This window comes from Saccostrea cucullata, unplaced genomic scaffold (genome assembly GCF_032062105.1).
Source record: "Saccostrea cucullata isolate Sc308-1 unplaced genomic scaffold, CSIRO_AGI_Scuc_v1 ctg60, whole genome shotgun sequence".
Taxonomy (NCBI): domain Eukaryota; kingdom Metazoa; phylum Mollusca; class Bivalvia; order Ostreida; family Ostreidae; genus Saccostrea; species Saccostrea cuccullata.
In genome coordinates, this window is record NW_026931414.1 from 169,801 (window position 1) to 183,546 (window position 13,746).

Below are 13,746 nucleotides of genomic sequence, written 5' to 3' on the forward strand. Positions count from 1 at the left end.
ACTCTCCCTTCATCAAAACCTATGAAGATCTCTCTCACTTCCGCCAGGGAAGATAACTTTTGTTTTGGTTCTTGCGAAGCAGGTGTCTAGAGGAAAATGTCCTCTTTTTCGGATAACAACTTTGTTAAAAAGCTAGGAGAGCTGAATAATACACAGCAAAGTATTCAGACATTGTCATTGTGGTTGATTCATCATCGCAAACATTCCAAAACAATCGTTCAAGTATGGCTAAGGGAAATGCAAAGAGGTAAGATTTTGTTTGTCAACAATAGTTGATGTTGTTTACAACATATGGAATGCTGACATAAACGTTTTTCACAAGGACAACATTTTCCTCTTACTTGAAAGAAAGGAGCAGCTAAATTTATTAAATTTACAGAATAGAATGGGATGTCTGAATTTTTAATTCTAGTCCTTGAACTCTGTTATTTGCAGTATTTGAAAGGTGTTAAAAATTAAATACCTACATGTATTTATTAGCCTAAGTATTTCGTAGGAGGTAAATGGCACATTTAACAAGAATATGAGTAAAAGTGTTTTAAAATGTTTGCCAACATTTAAAAGTTTAACAATTTAAACTAAAGTTTGCAGGTGAATAAAGGAAGTTCGATGCACATGACACAGAGCACTGTGTTCACAGATGTCATTAAAGCCTAAAGGTATAATTATGATATGTTATATATGAGATAACAGGTTGTACTTGGATTATTTCAGTTCGACCCAGTCAAAGACTAACCTTTATGTACTTGGCTAATGATGTTATACAGAACAGCAAAAAGAAAGGACCAGAATTTACAAAAGACTTTGCCACAGTTCTACCAGAGGCATACAAAATTTCCACCAAGTAAGAGATATTCAACATCATTGCATGTGAGAATGGGGTATTAATAATTTTTAGACTCCTTTCTATTAGTTGTTCTTACAATAGATCAACTGAAAAAGAAAAAAATACAAAGAGAATTCAGTGTATGGAAATTATGTGAATATAAGTACTAGTATATGTAGGTTATAAATTTAGCATTGCTAGTTCATAGTATACATAATTTTACCAAAGGGATGCAGATGACAAGATCAAAAAATCTGTGGACAGAATCCTTGGAATCTGGGAGGAAAGAGCTGTGTACAGCAAACACTTCATTGATCAAATCCGCCTATCTAAACCTGGAGGTAAACATATATCCTTTACCTAGTTATTTAAATCTTGTCTCTGAATCAACTTTAATTCTGTAACTGAATTTTCATAAGTGCAGATATTTTTTAAGTCATAAATTGTTAAGTGGGTAAAGTAAAACTAAAACATGTAAAATGATTATTTCTTTGGGATCTTGCATGGGTACAGCTAGAGACAAGCATGTTTTTATTGTGATATGGAGCATGTTATCTTAATCTAGCATTCATGGAATATTCTTTATCAAGCAGCTGTGTATGACAATGGGAAGCATTCTATTTGCTAGTTTAATAAAAAGTATTTTATACTCCCATATCCAAGCTATTTATATTTCCCTATCTACCAATATCTCTGTTGTATCAAAAATTTCTTTCACAGGAATTTTTCATTTGTTCTCTTTCATTGTTGTTGAAATTGATGACATCTGTCTTGTCCCTGTGTCATGATACTCAGGGTACCGATAATAACAAGTTCTCTCAATCTTCGAATTGTGAGCCTCTGATTGGAGCTGCTAGATCACCTGACACAACAAAGATGATCAGAACAACACTGACCCATTGGATTGTGGGTAACTTTTGGTATAGAGGGATTTTATTTTTGTCTTTGTAGCCACTTCTGTCTCTGATTCTGACTTGAAATCCCAACGCAAGAAAAAGGTGGAGGAATATGTAGTGACGCTAAAGAAGAAGGGGTTCAAAGGTGCTGATCATTTCACCGAGCATTGTTTTTCTTGTAGGAATATGAACATTGATGTGGTTCATCCATACAAATAACTTAATATAAAATGAACTTTTCAAGAACACTTATCTTTAATAAACTTTTTTAAAAAATGCCTATAAATTTCCTACTAAGGGTAGTATCTTTTAAGCATTCCGTTATAAAGTTTTAAAATCGCTACATTTAAAAGGTATGCTTTTAATGAAGGTTATGCACATTTTGATTGTTCAAATTCTTCTTTGATATATATTTCAAATATGCATGATGGAACTTGATGGGTTTTTATTAACAGTTTTTTCAAACTTTTTGTTTAATTAGATCTTTCTTAAAGACATTCATTGAAATACTAAGGAGAAATGAAATCAAGCGTTCTAGATCATGATTTATGATATATCTATAAATTCTTACTGCCAGAGTATGATTTTTACCCCCAAACATTAATATAGCCCTATATAAAGCTTAATAAGGAGAAAATATTTAAAAATATTTTTTCTTATGTAAATTTTAATGCTTTTTTCATTTGCCACTTTAACAGGTAAAATATTTTAAAATACATGTACATGAATCTCTCTGGATCAACTCCAGCATCTCCTATTACATCATGGTAATGTGTAATAAAAAATGCAAGCTTTAAAAGTTGAAACTGTTTTGTAGTGCAAAATACAGAAAAGGCCACACCCCCAGCAAAGAGGAAGAAGATGGATGAAATGCCGTCTCTAAGAGAAGAAATAGAGGCAATGCCTAAAGATGAAAACCCTGTGGTCCCAGATGTAAGGACATAAGTTCATTTTAAACGAAATGACACATCATTAACATTTTACACTTTTAAATGGCGCACATCTTTTTCCTTCAAATAAAGATGAAAATTAATGCTTTCAGAAGCTACAATCATAGAATAAGAATACATTTTTTCTTTATTGTCGTACTTTTAGGCAGAAGAGCTGGTGAAGAGATTGGCTGATTTAGAACATTCAGCATCTAGTGATGCCGCAGTTCGAGAGAAGATTGCAGCCCTGCCACCTGATGTCTCAGACATTAATCATCTGTCCAAAATCACCGGTCAGTTTCTCTTCATTAAATCTCATGTGGCTGGAAAGGAACGTAGATTTGCCTACTGTGGATCACTAAATTTTCGCGACACCTTATTTTTGCGAGATAGTAATTGACTCTTGATTAGCGAGACAAAATTTTCGCGAATTTTGGTTATTGCTCTATATAATCTTAAGGAATACTATTATACGCGATAATTAAATTTTCGCGAGCACACCGTCTCGCGTAATTACGTGAAAATAAAGTTCTCGCGAATAAAAAGTTATTTACAGTATACAATGTTATTTTGAAATCTTTGAGATACATTTTTAAACAGACTTTGAGATATAACAATTTGCTGAATTTAAGAGAAAATATTAAATATGCAATAAAAATGCCCTTTTTTACTACATGTATTGTTGAAAAGAAATAAAATGAGCTTTGACAGATTTAATAATTTGTTGAGTTGAAGATCAACCTTTGAAATATGCATTAAAAATGCTCATATATTTCACTTCACTTGGAAAGAATACAATATATATTTAATATGCATTTTATTTATTTAGATAAAGAAACGGCTGTGAAACTGTTCAGACAAGTAGAAGATGCTTGTATTTTGTTATCAGAATACAACTTCCGCCTGAATGCAGAACTGGAAGAGAGAAAACAAGTGGGGAAGATGTTGAGGGATTTCCTTACAAGTCAAAAAGATCAGGTTGTCAAAGGGGAGGAAAAACTACAGGTAGAAAATATTGCTGATGTTCAGCTAATTAAATTGTGAGATCAGACACTGAAAACATGAACAATTCTTCTCACTTGAGTTTTTGATACTTTAGTCATTTTTTTTAAATTATGTAAAATTACCGAAATATTTAAGTGTTTTACTGAAGAATCAAAGGTAGTCCATCTGCAAGTCTTTAAATCTCCTCAACTTTTCTTCCTGTAATTTATACTTCAAACTGAAATGCTTACTTGATAGGATAGCCAGAAATTAAGATAAATAGCATGAATCAATGTGTATAAAAGTAATACTGTAAAACGAGAATATTTGGCGCACTATTAATTTTAGCGCCTTTGGCGCAAGAGCCCCTGAACACTAAAATTTATTGTGCGCTAAAGGATTTCTAAATATAATTTTTTGTGTGTGTTCAAAGCTTTTACATAAGTACATGTAAACCGGAACGCGCAATTACGTAATGTCGAAGGTTCATTGGATTTTATATACACACTTGCACTGAACATGTTCGGAAGGTGTGTTCCCGTTTTGCACACATTTGATAATTAGGTATAAACAATAGGTGTGACGTGTGTTTTGATAGCAATTATAGTCTGATCTCTGGTTAGGATTTACCTGGATTTACCTGTGAATACCTGATTTAGCTTAATGTATTCTTAAGAAGTTTAATACAATTTTATAAGCATTTTATTAAAATTCTATATATATTCATGGTAAAAATTTGATTTTATTGAATATTTTGTAAAATAAATTATTAATATTTATTTTTTTAAGTCCAATTTCTTAAGAAAAGGATACTTTTCAATCTTTTTACTTTTCAATCATGATAAAATCCTAAATGAATTAAAGATACCAAAAAGAAATAGAGAATAAAAATTAATTTGAAAATAATGCCCATCATCAGATAATTATAACATCAAAGTGACTATATTAAATACATAAACTTTGTATTTATTCTCTAATTTTTTCACTATAAGTTCACCTTTAACCTACATACTTAGTATGGTATAGACTATAACAATTAAGTGATTATCTCACCTGGTCTAATTCCCATTTTTCACACATTCTTTAATTACATGTAATTCAAATGTGTGCAAAACGGGAACAAACCGTTCGGAAATCAAAAAGTTCTGCCAAATTATAATTTAATTAAACTATTGTTACCCCGGTAGTTGTTACCCGATTATTATCATTAGCACCTTCAAAGTTTGGCTTCTCTGCAATCATCTATTGCCTCGAGGTAAACAAAGCAATCATTGAATCAAGCATGGCGATTGAGCTTGCAGACAATACCTGATTAGGATTACCGTTTTATCTAAGTTAGTCTAAGTAATTTTCTGTCGATGCAAGCATTGTTTTGATATGATTTAAATGAGTAAATATTCCATTCCTTTTAATAGAAATAAAATAAATTTTAACATTGTACCATGTACCACGTTGTGATAGAAACACGTACCGCGGCAAAGTTAACGAATGTTTACTGATATACAGGAGTATTAATGTGTTTCCATGTTTAACTAACCAAAAGGTCAAATACGAATGTGGATAAAAAAAACCCAAAATATCACATTTATATATTTTACTGACAAGTGCAAGCACTAAAATTTATTTACGCCAATGCATTCCCACTTGTGTTTGCGCTAAAATAGGTATGCACCAAATTTTCTCGTTTTACAGTAAATAGTCCATTTTCTCAGAACAAATTTTCTCTTTTTTTCTGCATCAGGAGTCCAAACAGCGACTGGAAAAAGTGGGTGCTGTCAGACAGGAGTTGATGTCTCACATTCGTAATCTCCCAGATCTGTCCAAACTGCCAGACATAGACGGGGGTCTGGCCCCCCTCCCCTCAGCCGGAGATCTCTTCTCACTATGGTAATTAATACTGTGGTTAATTAAATTATTTAGTTATCTGTGTACAACTCTAGGGTTGATGAAATGTGGTTGATATAATTTAATTTTAGGGACATCAAATTTATGAGTAATGTGAATCATTATATCAATTTTGAAAATATTCTATTTAATAAAAAAAATATACCTTAAAGAATAAAGCCTTACACACTTGACCATTCATAGTGTAAAATAAAATTTAATGAATGATCTGAAAATAAATATACAGAATATCATACATTTTAGACATGGAGTTTAAAGTATTGCTTTTTTTCTTTTTGAGTTGGGAACATATTTCATGTTCTACAAATTAAAGTGGAGATCTTCAATACTTTCTCACTATTTGCTAAAACAAAATACAGTTGAACTTTGGTTTCTCAAACATCAATATCTCAAATACCATGGATATGTCAAACTGATTTGGAAGTCCCAACCAATTATTCTCTAAGTATTTAACCTTCAATATCTCGAATCATCGGATATCTCAAATTTTTTCCTTGGTCCCATCGTGTTCGACAAGATTTGACTTTGATTTTATTCAGAGTGAATGGATAAATTTTTTGTATAAGGTACCATTTTCAGACAGTTTTGTTGTGCTGGGGGGTTGGGGGTGGGAATAAGAGGGGAATAAGACAGAGTTTTTCAAACAAAAGTGTATTTAGAATTATTATTAGTTATACATGTTTTTTTTTTCTTTATTAAATTCCAAAATGTCATTCACAATACAGTACATTGTATTGCTTCTCTAGAAAACAAAATCATCATATTAAAGCTACTAAGAGATATAAAATATTTGTCAGATGGTGCACTTTTTTACCTGTGTGTGAACTGGTATAAATGAAGAAGATGGACGTAAGCTCTGATGATGATTGTGAAGAGAAAGGGAACAAGTTTATACAACAAGATGCTACTCTGTGATCAGGCCTATTGTTAATGATTCCATGTTGTATCCTTGTTTGAATTCAGTCATTATTTGCCCAGTGATACACAAATCTGTTGTATCAAGGTTTAATGTACATGTTGATGAATTATTGTACACAGTTTTTCAATGTTCTGTGAAGGATTATTCCCCTTATTAAGCGTTCATTTTTAAGATGCATTATTGTTAGTGTAGATGAATGTATGAGCATGATGAGGCTTGATAGAAAATTTCATGTACTCAGTGATTTATGGGAAATTAATGGTGTGCTTTGAAGAATGACATTAAATGAATATGAATTTATTCATATAAATGAATATTTATTAATATACAATGTGTATTTTGTATTTTTTTTTTATAAATACCTGGTTTACAGATATATTTACTAAAATTTTAAATAATGAGAATTATTTTAACTTGATCCCATAGGATTCACTATGCAACCATCTGAAGATTCTTGACATTACATAATGTGAAAATATGATTCCAGACCTGTGAATCATTTTCACAGTTTTAAGTATTGTTCAGTTCTATGGACTCTTCATGTCTTTCTCCCAACTTTAATAATTACAGTTGCAAGCTTAAGCCACATTTCTCTTTCTATAATGTCTTTTATGCTGTGTTAGAAATTGAAAATCAATTACTATGTTAAAATAATGTTTTAAAATTGTTGAGTCTGCAATTTATGTATGTTTTAAAGTTGAATTTGATGTGAAATAGAATCAAATAGTTCATAAAATAGCCTTTTGCAAAATTTTTTGTTGTTAGAAAAAAGAGCACATTCTTGCCTAAATTATATATTTAATTCATTTTGACAAAAATTAGCTATACTTGAAGAATTGGCAACTGTTCTAACATCAGAATAAAGGATAAAGTATTAGGAGCAAATCCATTCCAAAGTAACTACATGTATAAGCCCTCCATGGACCAAACTTGCATGGATGATGCATCCAAGAATGTTTACTACACTTGCATCTATTGCGGGTGCAGTATCTCTCACCTAACATTTTATAAATCAGTAACTGTTCTATTTTTAAGTATAGAGCCTACTAAAGCCAGCTTGGAGCAATTTAAAAATCTGAATGGATTATGCTAGTTTTTCACAGTACAAGACCTACTTCTGATGCAGCATCAGTATTTAGGGAAAATCAATTCTAAGTTACCAAAAGTCCATCTCTGATCAATCTTACATGAGTGTTGCATTCTGGGATGCACACTTCAAGTACCAGAACATCTATTTATAGCAAATTTGTTCTCTTTGTATATAGCATTGAGGTGAGCTTAGTAATTATTTGATTGCCTTTGTTTGAATTAAGTCAAATAGAAAATTGTATTTATTTAATACAAAGTTATAGATATTATTATTACACTATTACCTAGCTGCAGATCTGTAGCTCTCCGAAAAAAAATTATTTATAGCTTGAAAAAACTAATATTGTTCTCGATTTATTTCTCCATGTTTTTAAAGCTGTAATCTCAAAATATATAACCGTGTGTTCCTAACATTGACTCTTTCAAAAACAAAAGATTCCTCATAATCGTTGTTAATAGTCCTCCTGGCCCTGATATTTCGGACATTTGTATGCCATTTTGGTTTCAAAGATAATTCGGTCCAAAGTACGAGAGAAATACAGGAGAAAAATTTTTTGAAATCTTCCATTTTTAGTTTATTTGGAAAAATACAAAGTAAATATAGATATTCAATAATGTACACTATTACCATAAGCAGTGTAAAATCATGAATCAGTTGGAATTCTACATGTATTTTGTTGAGGTACAATTTATTATATGAAGTGAATTCAAACACTTTTCTACAAAACTCAGTGCAAAGATTTGAAGTTATAAAACTCTGTGGTCTTTGAGACTTTGAAGTGTACCTAGTGCTACAAAATGTCATTGTTTGCTTATATTTTCTCTCTTATCAACGTAAAAAAAAATGACATGTCATATTGAACACTGTGGCATACAACTGATAACATTTTGCTCTCAAAATAGTACAAAGTACACATATTCGTCCAATCTTTTAGATTAACTTCCTTGATTTGAAGAAAAATCAATACATGGTCTTGAAATGATAAATAACATTGTATTGGCGTTCAGTTGTAAATTTTGTTTATCTTCTATTCAATGTTTCTGTCTTGTTATCAATTTAAGACAATTTTTTTTATCAGTTCAGATATATGCATGTTCATGGCAAGTACTTTGTAGAGAAGTATATGTTTTATTCATTTGTTATAAACAATGCTTAAGAAGAGCATGAAATTAAAATGTTGGTATATGAATCTAAGTTTTTTGAGTTTTGAATGTTTATATTGCCTTGAGATCATACAACTTCAGTGCTAATGATTAAAAAAAAAGATATGTTTGTAAAACCTTTATGCCTCCATATGGCAGATTTTGACGAAGATAAAAGTTAATCTGAAATATTTACTGCAATTAAAACTCCAAGGTCAAGGGATAACAAATGTTATTACTAAAAGAAAGGAATTCCCAATGAATATAAGTGAAAAATATATAAGTTTGTGAAATGTTGGTCCAACTCAAAGGTCAAATTAAAGGTATCCAGGTGAAGACATTTCCATAAGAAATATAAGTGAAGTATTAAAGCCCTAGCTCCAATTTTTCAAAAATAATGGCCCTTGGTTAATGATTTTCAAAAAGTAGGTTAGATGCAAAATGGTTTATATCCAAAGGAAGGTCTTTTCACAAGAAATACACTTGTGAAATATGAAGGCTTTAGCACTAACATTTCAAAACGTGTAGTCGCCTGCGTGGCGCAGTGGGTAGAGCGTCTGCTCTCATAGGCGTCGGAAGCAAATTTATAGTTGGGGGGGGGGGGCTAAACTAACAAAAAAGGTAAAATCCAATTTTCAGTGCCTATATTATGTATATATATCTGCAAAAACAAAGTTGGGGGGGGGGGGGGCTAAAGCCCCCCCCCGGTTCCGACGCCTATGGCTCTACAGTCGCGAAATAAGAAGTCGATCCTTACGTCGTGGGTTCGAATCCCACTGTGGGACGTGGAGACCGGTCCTTTGGATGAGGCCCCATGTCGCAGTAGGTGCTGGCACGAGAAAAATCCCTCAATGCTCAATTGCCCTGAGTGTCAAGTGTGGACAAAATTTGCAGCTCTCCACCGGCAAGTGGTGGCGTCTCCATATGAGTGACAAATTCTCGAGAGAGACGTTAAACACCATACAATCAAACAAAATGTATAAACAAGAACAATGTTTTTTAAAAGTCAAACTCATAGATATACAGCGACTATCAGAATTTCGGAGCGTAACATCTCGCAAACCGAACAAAAAAAAAATCAACATTGATCCCGTACAAATTAGGTCTAACATCTCATCGACGGGTCCAAAATCTCACTCCTCGGTCAAACATCGTCCGCTCAGTAAAACATTGGAAAAGTTAGGCTCTAATTTTATGAACATTGATTTTATAAAATAGGTACCAAATTTTTTGCGTTAATCTAGTACAGTGAAACCTGCCTAACCCGACACGCACTGGTCAAATTATATATATATATATATATATATATATATATATATATATATATATATATATATATATATATATATATATATATATATATATATATATATATATATATATATATATATATATATATATATATATATATATATATATATATATATATAAGCACGGAGTTTCAGAATGCAAAATGTGAAGAGCATGAAAAATACCGAAAAAGGAATGAAAATAAAGGTTGGAACTCGCATTGAAATAGATTGCATAAATGTCGCGGCTTAAATAGTTTTTACAGAATTTATGTTTTGTTCAAGAGCGTTACTTAGTATGATCGGTTTTCGATCAATTATCGAACAAAAAGTAATCGATCACTAACCGATCAAACTTCCCGAGGTGTTTCATCGATAAGTGATATTATCAGTAATCAATCGAACGGTGTTCGGTTATTATCAATCTGAAAATTTAACTGTAAAGACATTCTTTCTCTCTGCTTTCTTAGGTTTAATCCGATTGGATCAATTTAAATTATATATTTTTAAAAAATCATCGCTTGAAAACAAAAAAAAACTTAGAAGATGTTTATATTTGCAATAAAGAAGTGTGTCAAAAATTCTTATTCTTAATAAATCATATTGTGTGTTGTGTTACATACATTTCACAACTTAACGTATTGTAAGCGGTTCCGATTTTAAAACAACCACACTTCATAGTGCAGTTTGCGGCAAATATCTTTGAGGTGAAGATAAACGCTATAAAATAAATCATTTGATAGGCTTGACTCCCGAACTGTCAAATGAAACATTTTAGAATAGTTTCAATTTTATCGTGGTCTCCCTGCTTAAAAGTCACGTGGGATTACTAATCTTTCCAAAAAAAGAGATTATTTTAGCTATACTTCAATAGTCAAAAAATCTTCGTACATATGAAAAGTTAAACAAAGCAAACAATGAAGAGTATCTCATTGTCCAGAGCATGTTTGAGCAACAGTACTGACGATAAAAAGCGGAAATGGACATGACGTATAATTATCAATGATGGCATTTTGAGAAGGGTGTGCTAGGATTAAGTAGTCTCGGTCAGATATCGTTGCCAGGAAACTTTTTTTCTGACAACTTTCTCCAAGATTTAAATCTCAATGTCCATTGATTAAATATTCTCTCGTATATACTATACAAAATCATAGATATAACACGTTGTATTAAATATTTATTCAAGGAGACCTAAAACCTAAAACTTAAAAAAAAAACCTTTTTGAATGGTATACATGCATGTAAAACTAAATAAAAATGACATGTTTATTTAAAATATTTCACATTCACATGATAAATATATATATATATATATATATATATATATATATATATATATATATATATATATATATATATATATATATATATATATATATATATATATATATATATATACCCCAGTATATTTTTATGAAAAATAAATTCAAAGGTCACCCACGCGATCGTAAATTTTAAATCGAGATAAGAATTGCATATACCGTTATAGGTGTTTGCAATAAAAGATTAAAGAGAAGGGGGGAAATACAACAGTCTGGTATGCAGGACAACCATGGAACGTCTGATAAAGTTATGAATGATTTAAAGAATATTCGATGTCGATAATTCTTCGAATATGTGTCGGGGTCATAATTTCTACTTCTTTCAACTTCCTAGTTCGTTCCCTATAGTGGGCGATGGCTATTGGTTAGTATATAATGGGTTATCTAAGGTGTTCCCCTCTTGTTATGTTCCGAATTTTTACGGTGCCAGGATTCGGTGAAAACAGACTTTTTCTTGTCAACAAAATTCTTCTAGTGCACCCATAAAAGTTCGTCTGAAAATAAATTTTAGTAGTAAATGAATGCAAAATAATGTTTTTGCACGTCTGGGCACTGTTTCGTACTAAAAATTCATGCAACAAAAACTCGAAAATGAGCAAAATGTACTAGTATTAGAATATTTATTGTGCCATGACCAATATAATTTTTACTTTTACAATGCGTAAATATACTCAAAGCAATCAAAGTATATAAATGTATACAAATCTACAGTTCGTCAGTCACACTAAAACTTTTTACCCGTTTCACAGACGCCCCAATTATTCAAGCATGGTGTTGTACTAATATATTTGCCCAATAAAAATATCCTCTCTAATTCCGTCCCAATGTTGGCCAGATAATCTTTGAATCTTCTGAATTTCGTGTGGGATATTTGTTAATATCTTAAATTCTACCGACTAGTACATTGTACTAAATATCAAAATACCACTGAAACAGTTACATGTATCTGATGTCATTTTGTGTAAATGAAAGAAATTGTGTTAAAAAGGGACAAGGATGTGGAACTTTTACACGTAATAATTTTCATATTACTTAAACAGTAAATTACCACAGTTATAAACAGGGGCTGTGCTGTTCAGATTACGCTGTTTGTGTATACTAGTAAAACTCCCCTTTTTTTGTTCTCCTCATACGAAATAAAGTCTCACTGACATTGAGACGTTAAAACATCATTTCTACCATCCCCAGACTCAATTTGGCTGCGGTACACATTTGTCATAATTGGGACTGATACTTTATTATACACTGCTATGGTATTTCCAGATAGATGTGAGTACTAGTACGACCTTGGTTTCACAGCTTCAAATAGGTCAAATCTTATATTGCGAAAAAAGTATACCCAATTCATTTTTTTTCTGTTACTCTTGCATAAAACCAATCATCCATACAACAAAGTATCACCGATGGTGTAAAAAATTATGTTAGAATCAACAGAATTCTGTGAAGCATACAGGAGTAAAATAATTTTAGGGGTAAACGTAGGCTAATGCTTGACAAATATTTGGAAAACTTCTTTTACTCATCCATAATAATACTACCTTAAGGAAACATTAAACATTGAATACCTGACTTTGTTTAAATATTTCATTCATGAACAAAAACATATTAAATGAATGTAAACAAGTTTGTTAAAAAGCTGCAATGGCAACAACCCATGCCATATCGTATTGCATCTCTATCACATCAGATCTATACTGCGGACTAGTATAATATACTCAACAAAAAAAGAAACGCATATTGTTTTACTCGTCAAAGCATCTTTTAAAATGTACATGGAACAACTATATTTTATATCATTGGGTACCTGTGACCTATTTAAAGGACAACATGGGGTTTTAAAACCCAAGTGTTGAATTATCTCCCTTGATTAAATGTATTTATGAAAGTATTGTTTCTCACGATTTCTTCTAAATCGGATGTCTATTTTCGTTGATATTTTGGATTTAGAGAAACTATTATCACTCCTATTAAACCCATATTTAAGATTTGATTGCAGTGTTGATGCAGCAATGCCATGCCGAAACAAAGATGAACACAACCAGGCTAACGATGATACTAAATGCAGCTACGCAACAGGAAGTTGCAACTGCATTTGGAACACATCAGTGTTCAATGCAGTTATTAAACTAACGTCGGAAGACCAAGAATTGGCTATCCGCAGGTAACCACACCCAGGCAGGACCGTCAGACACCCCCCCTTTTCAGCACCTCACGCGATTCAGAACTGCTGTAAAAACTGCTGCTACACTTGCTGGATGAAAAAATCAGCATAAAAGTGCATAAATTGCTCGCAAGAGACTGAGAGGAGCTGGTATTTATGCATGACATCCGTACATTGGAAATCCAGTTGCGCTTAGACGTCGCAAAGGACATATGGATATTTTAGACGGTATGCCCCAAGAATTAAGAGGCGTCGACAATGACATAAACTTAACTTTACTACT

General features: G+C 31.9%; 1 protein-coding gene across 2 annotated transcripts; it reads left to right on the top strand.

Annotated features, from left to right (window-relative positions):
- The first annotated feature begins 51 nt into the window (after window positions 1-51).
- LOC134232548 (regulation of nuclear pre-mRNA domain-containing protein 1B-like) lies at window positions 52-6,759 on the top strand. Of its 2 annotated transcripts, XM_062714530.1 has the most exons (9): window positions 52-247; window positions 715-844; window positions 1,055-1,167; window positions 1,778-1,867; window positions 2,540-2,655; window positions 2,818-2,944; window positions 3,481-3,656; window positions 5,377-5,522; window positions 6,338-6,759. In XM_062714530.1, coding segments are annotated over exons 1-9 (1,050 nt in total). In that variant the 5' UTR covers window positions 52-96; the 3' UTR covers window positions 6,339-6,759. The 2 variants fall into 2 exon arrangements, with proteins under 2 accessions (XP_062570514.1, XP_062570515.1); XM_062714531.1 differs by lacking the exon at window positions 1,778-1,867.
- Window positions 6,760-13,746: the final 6,987 nt, after the last annotated feature.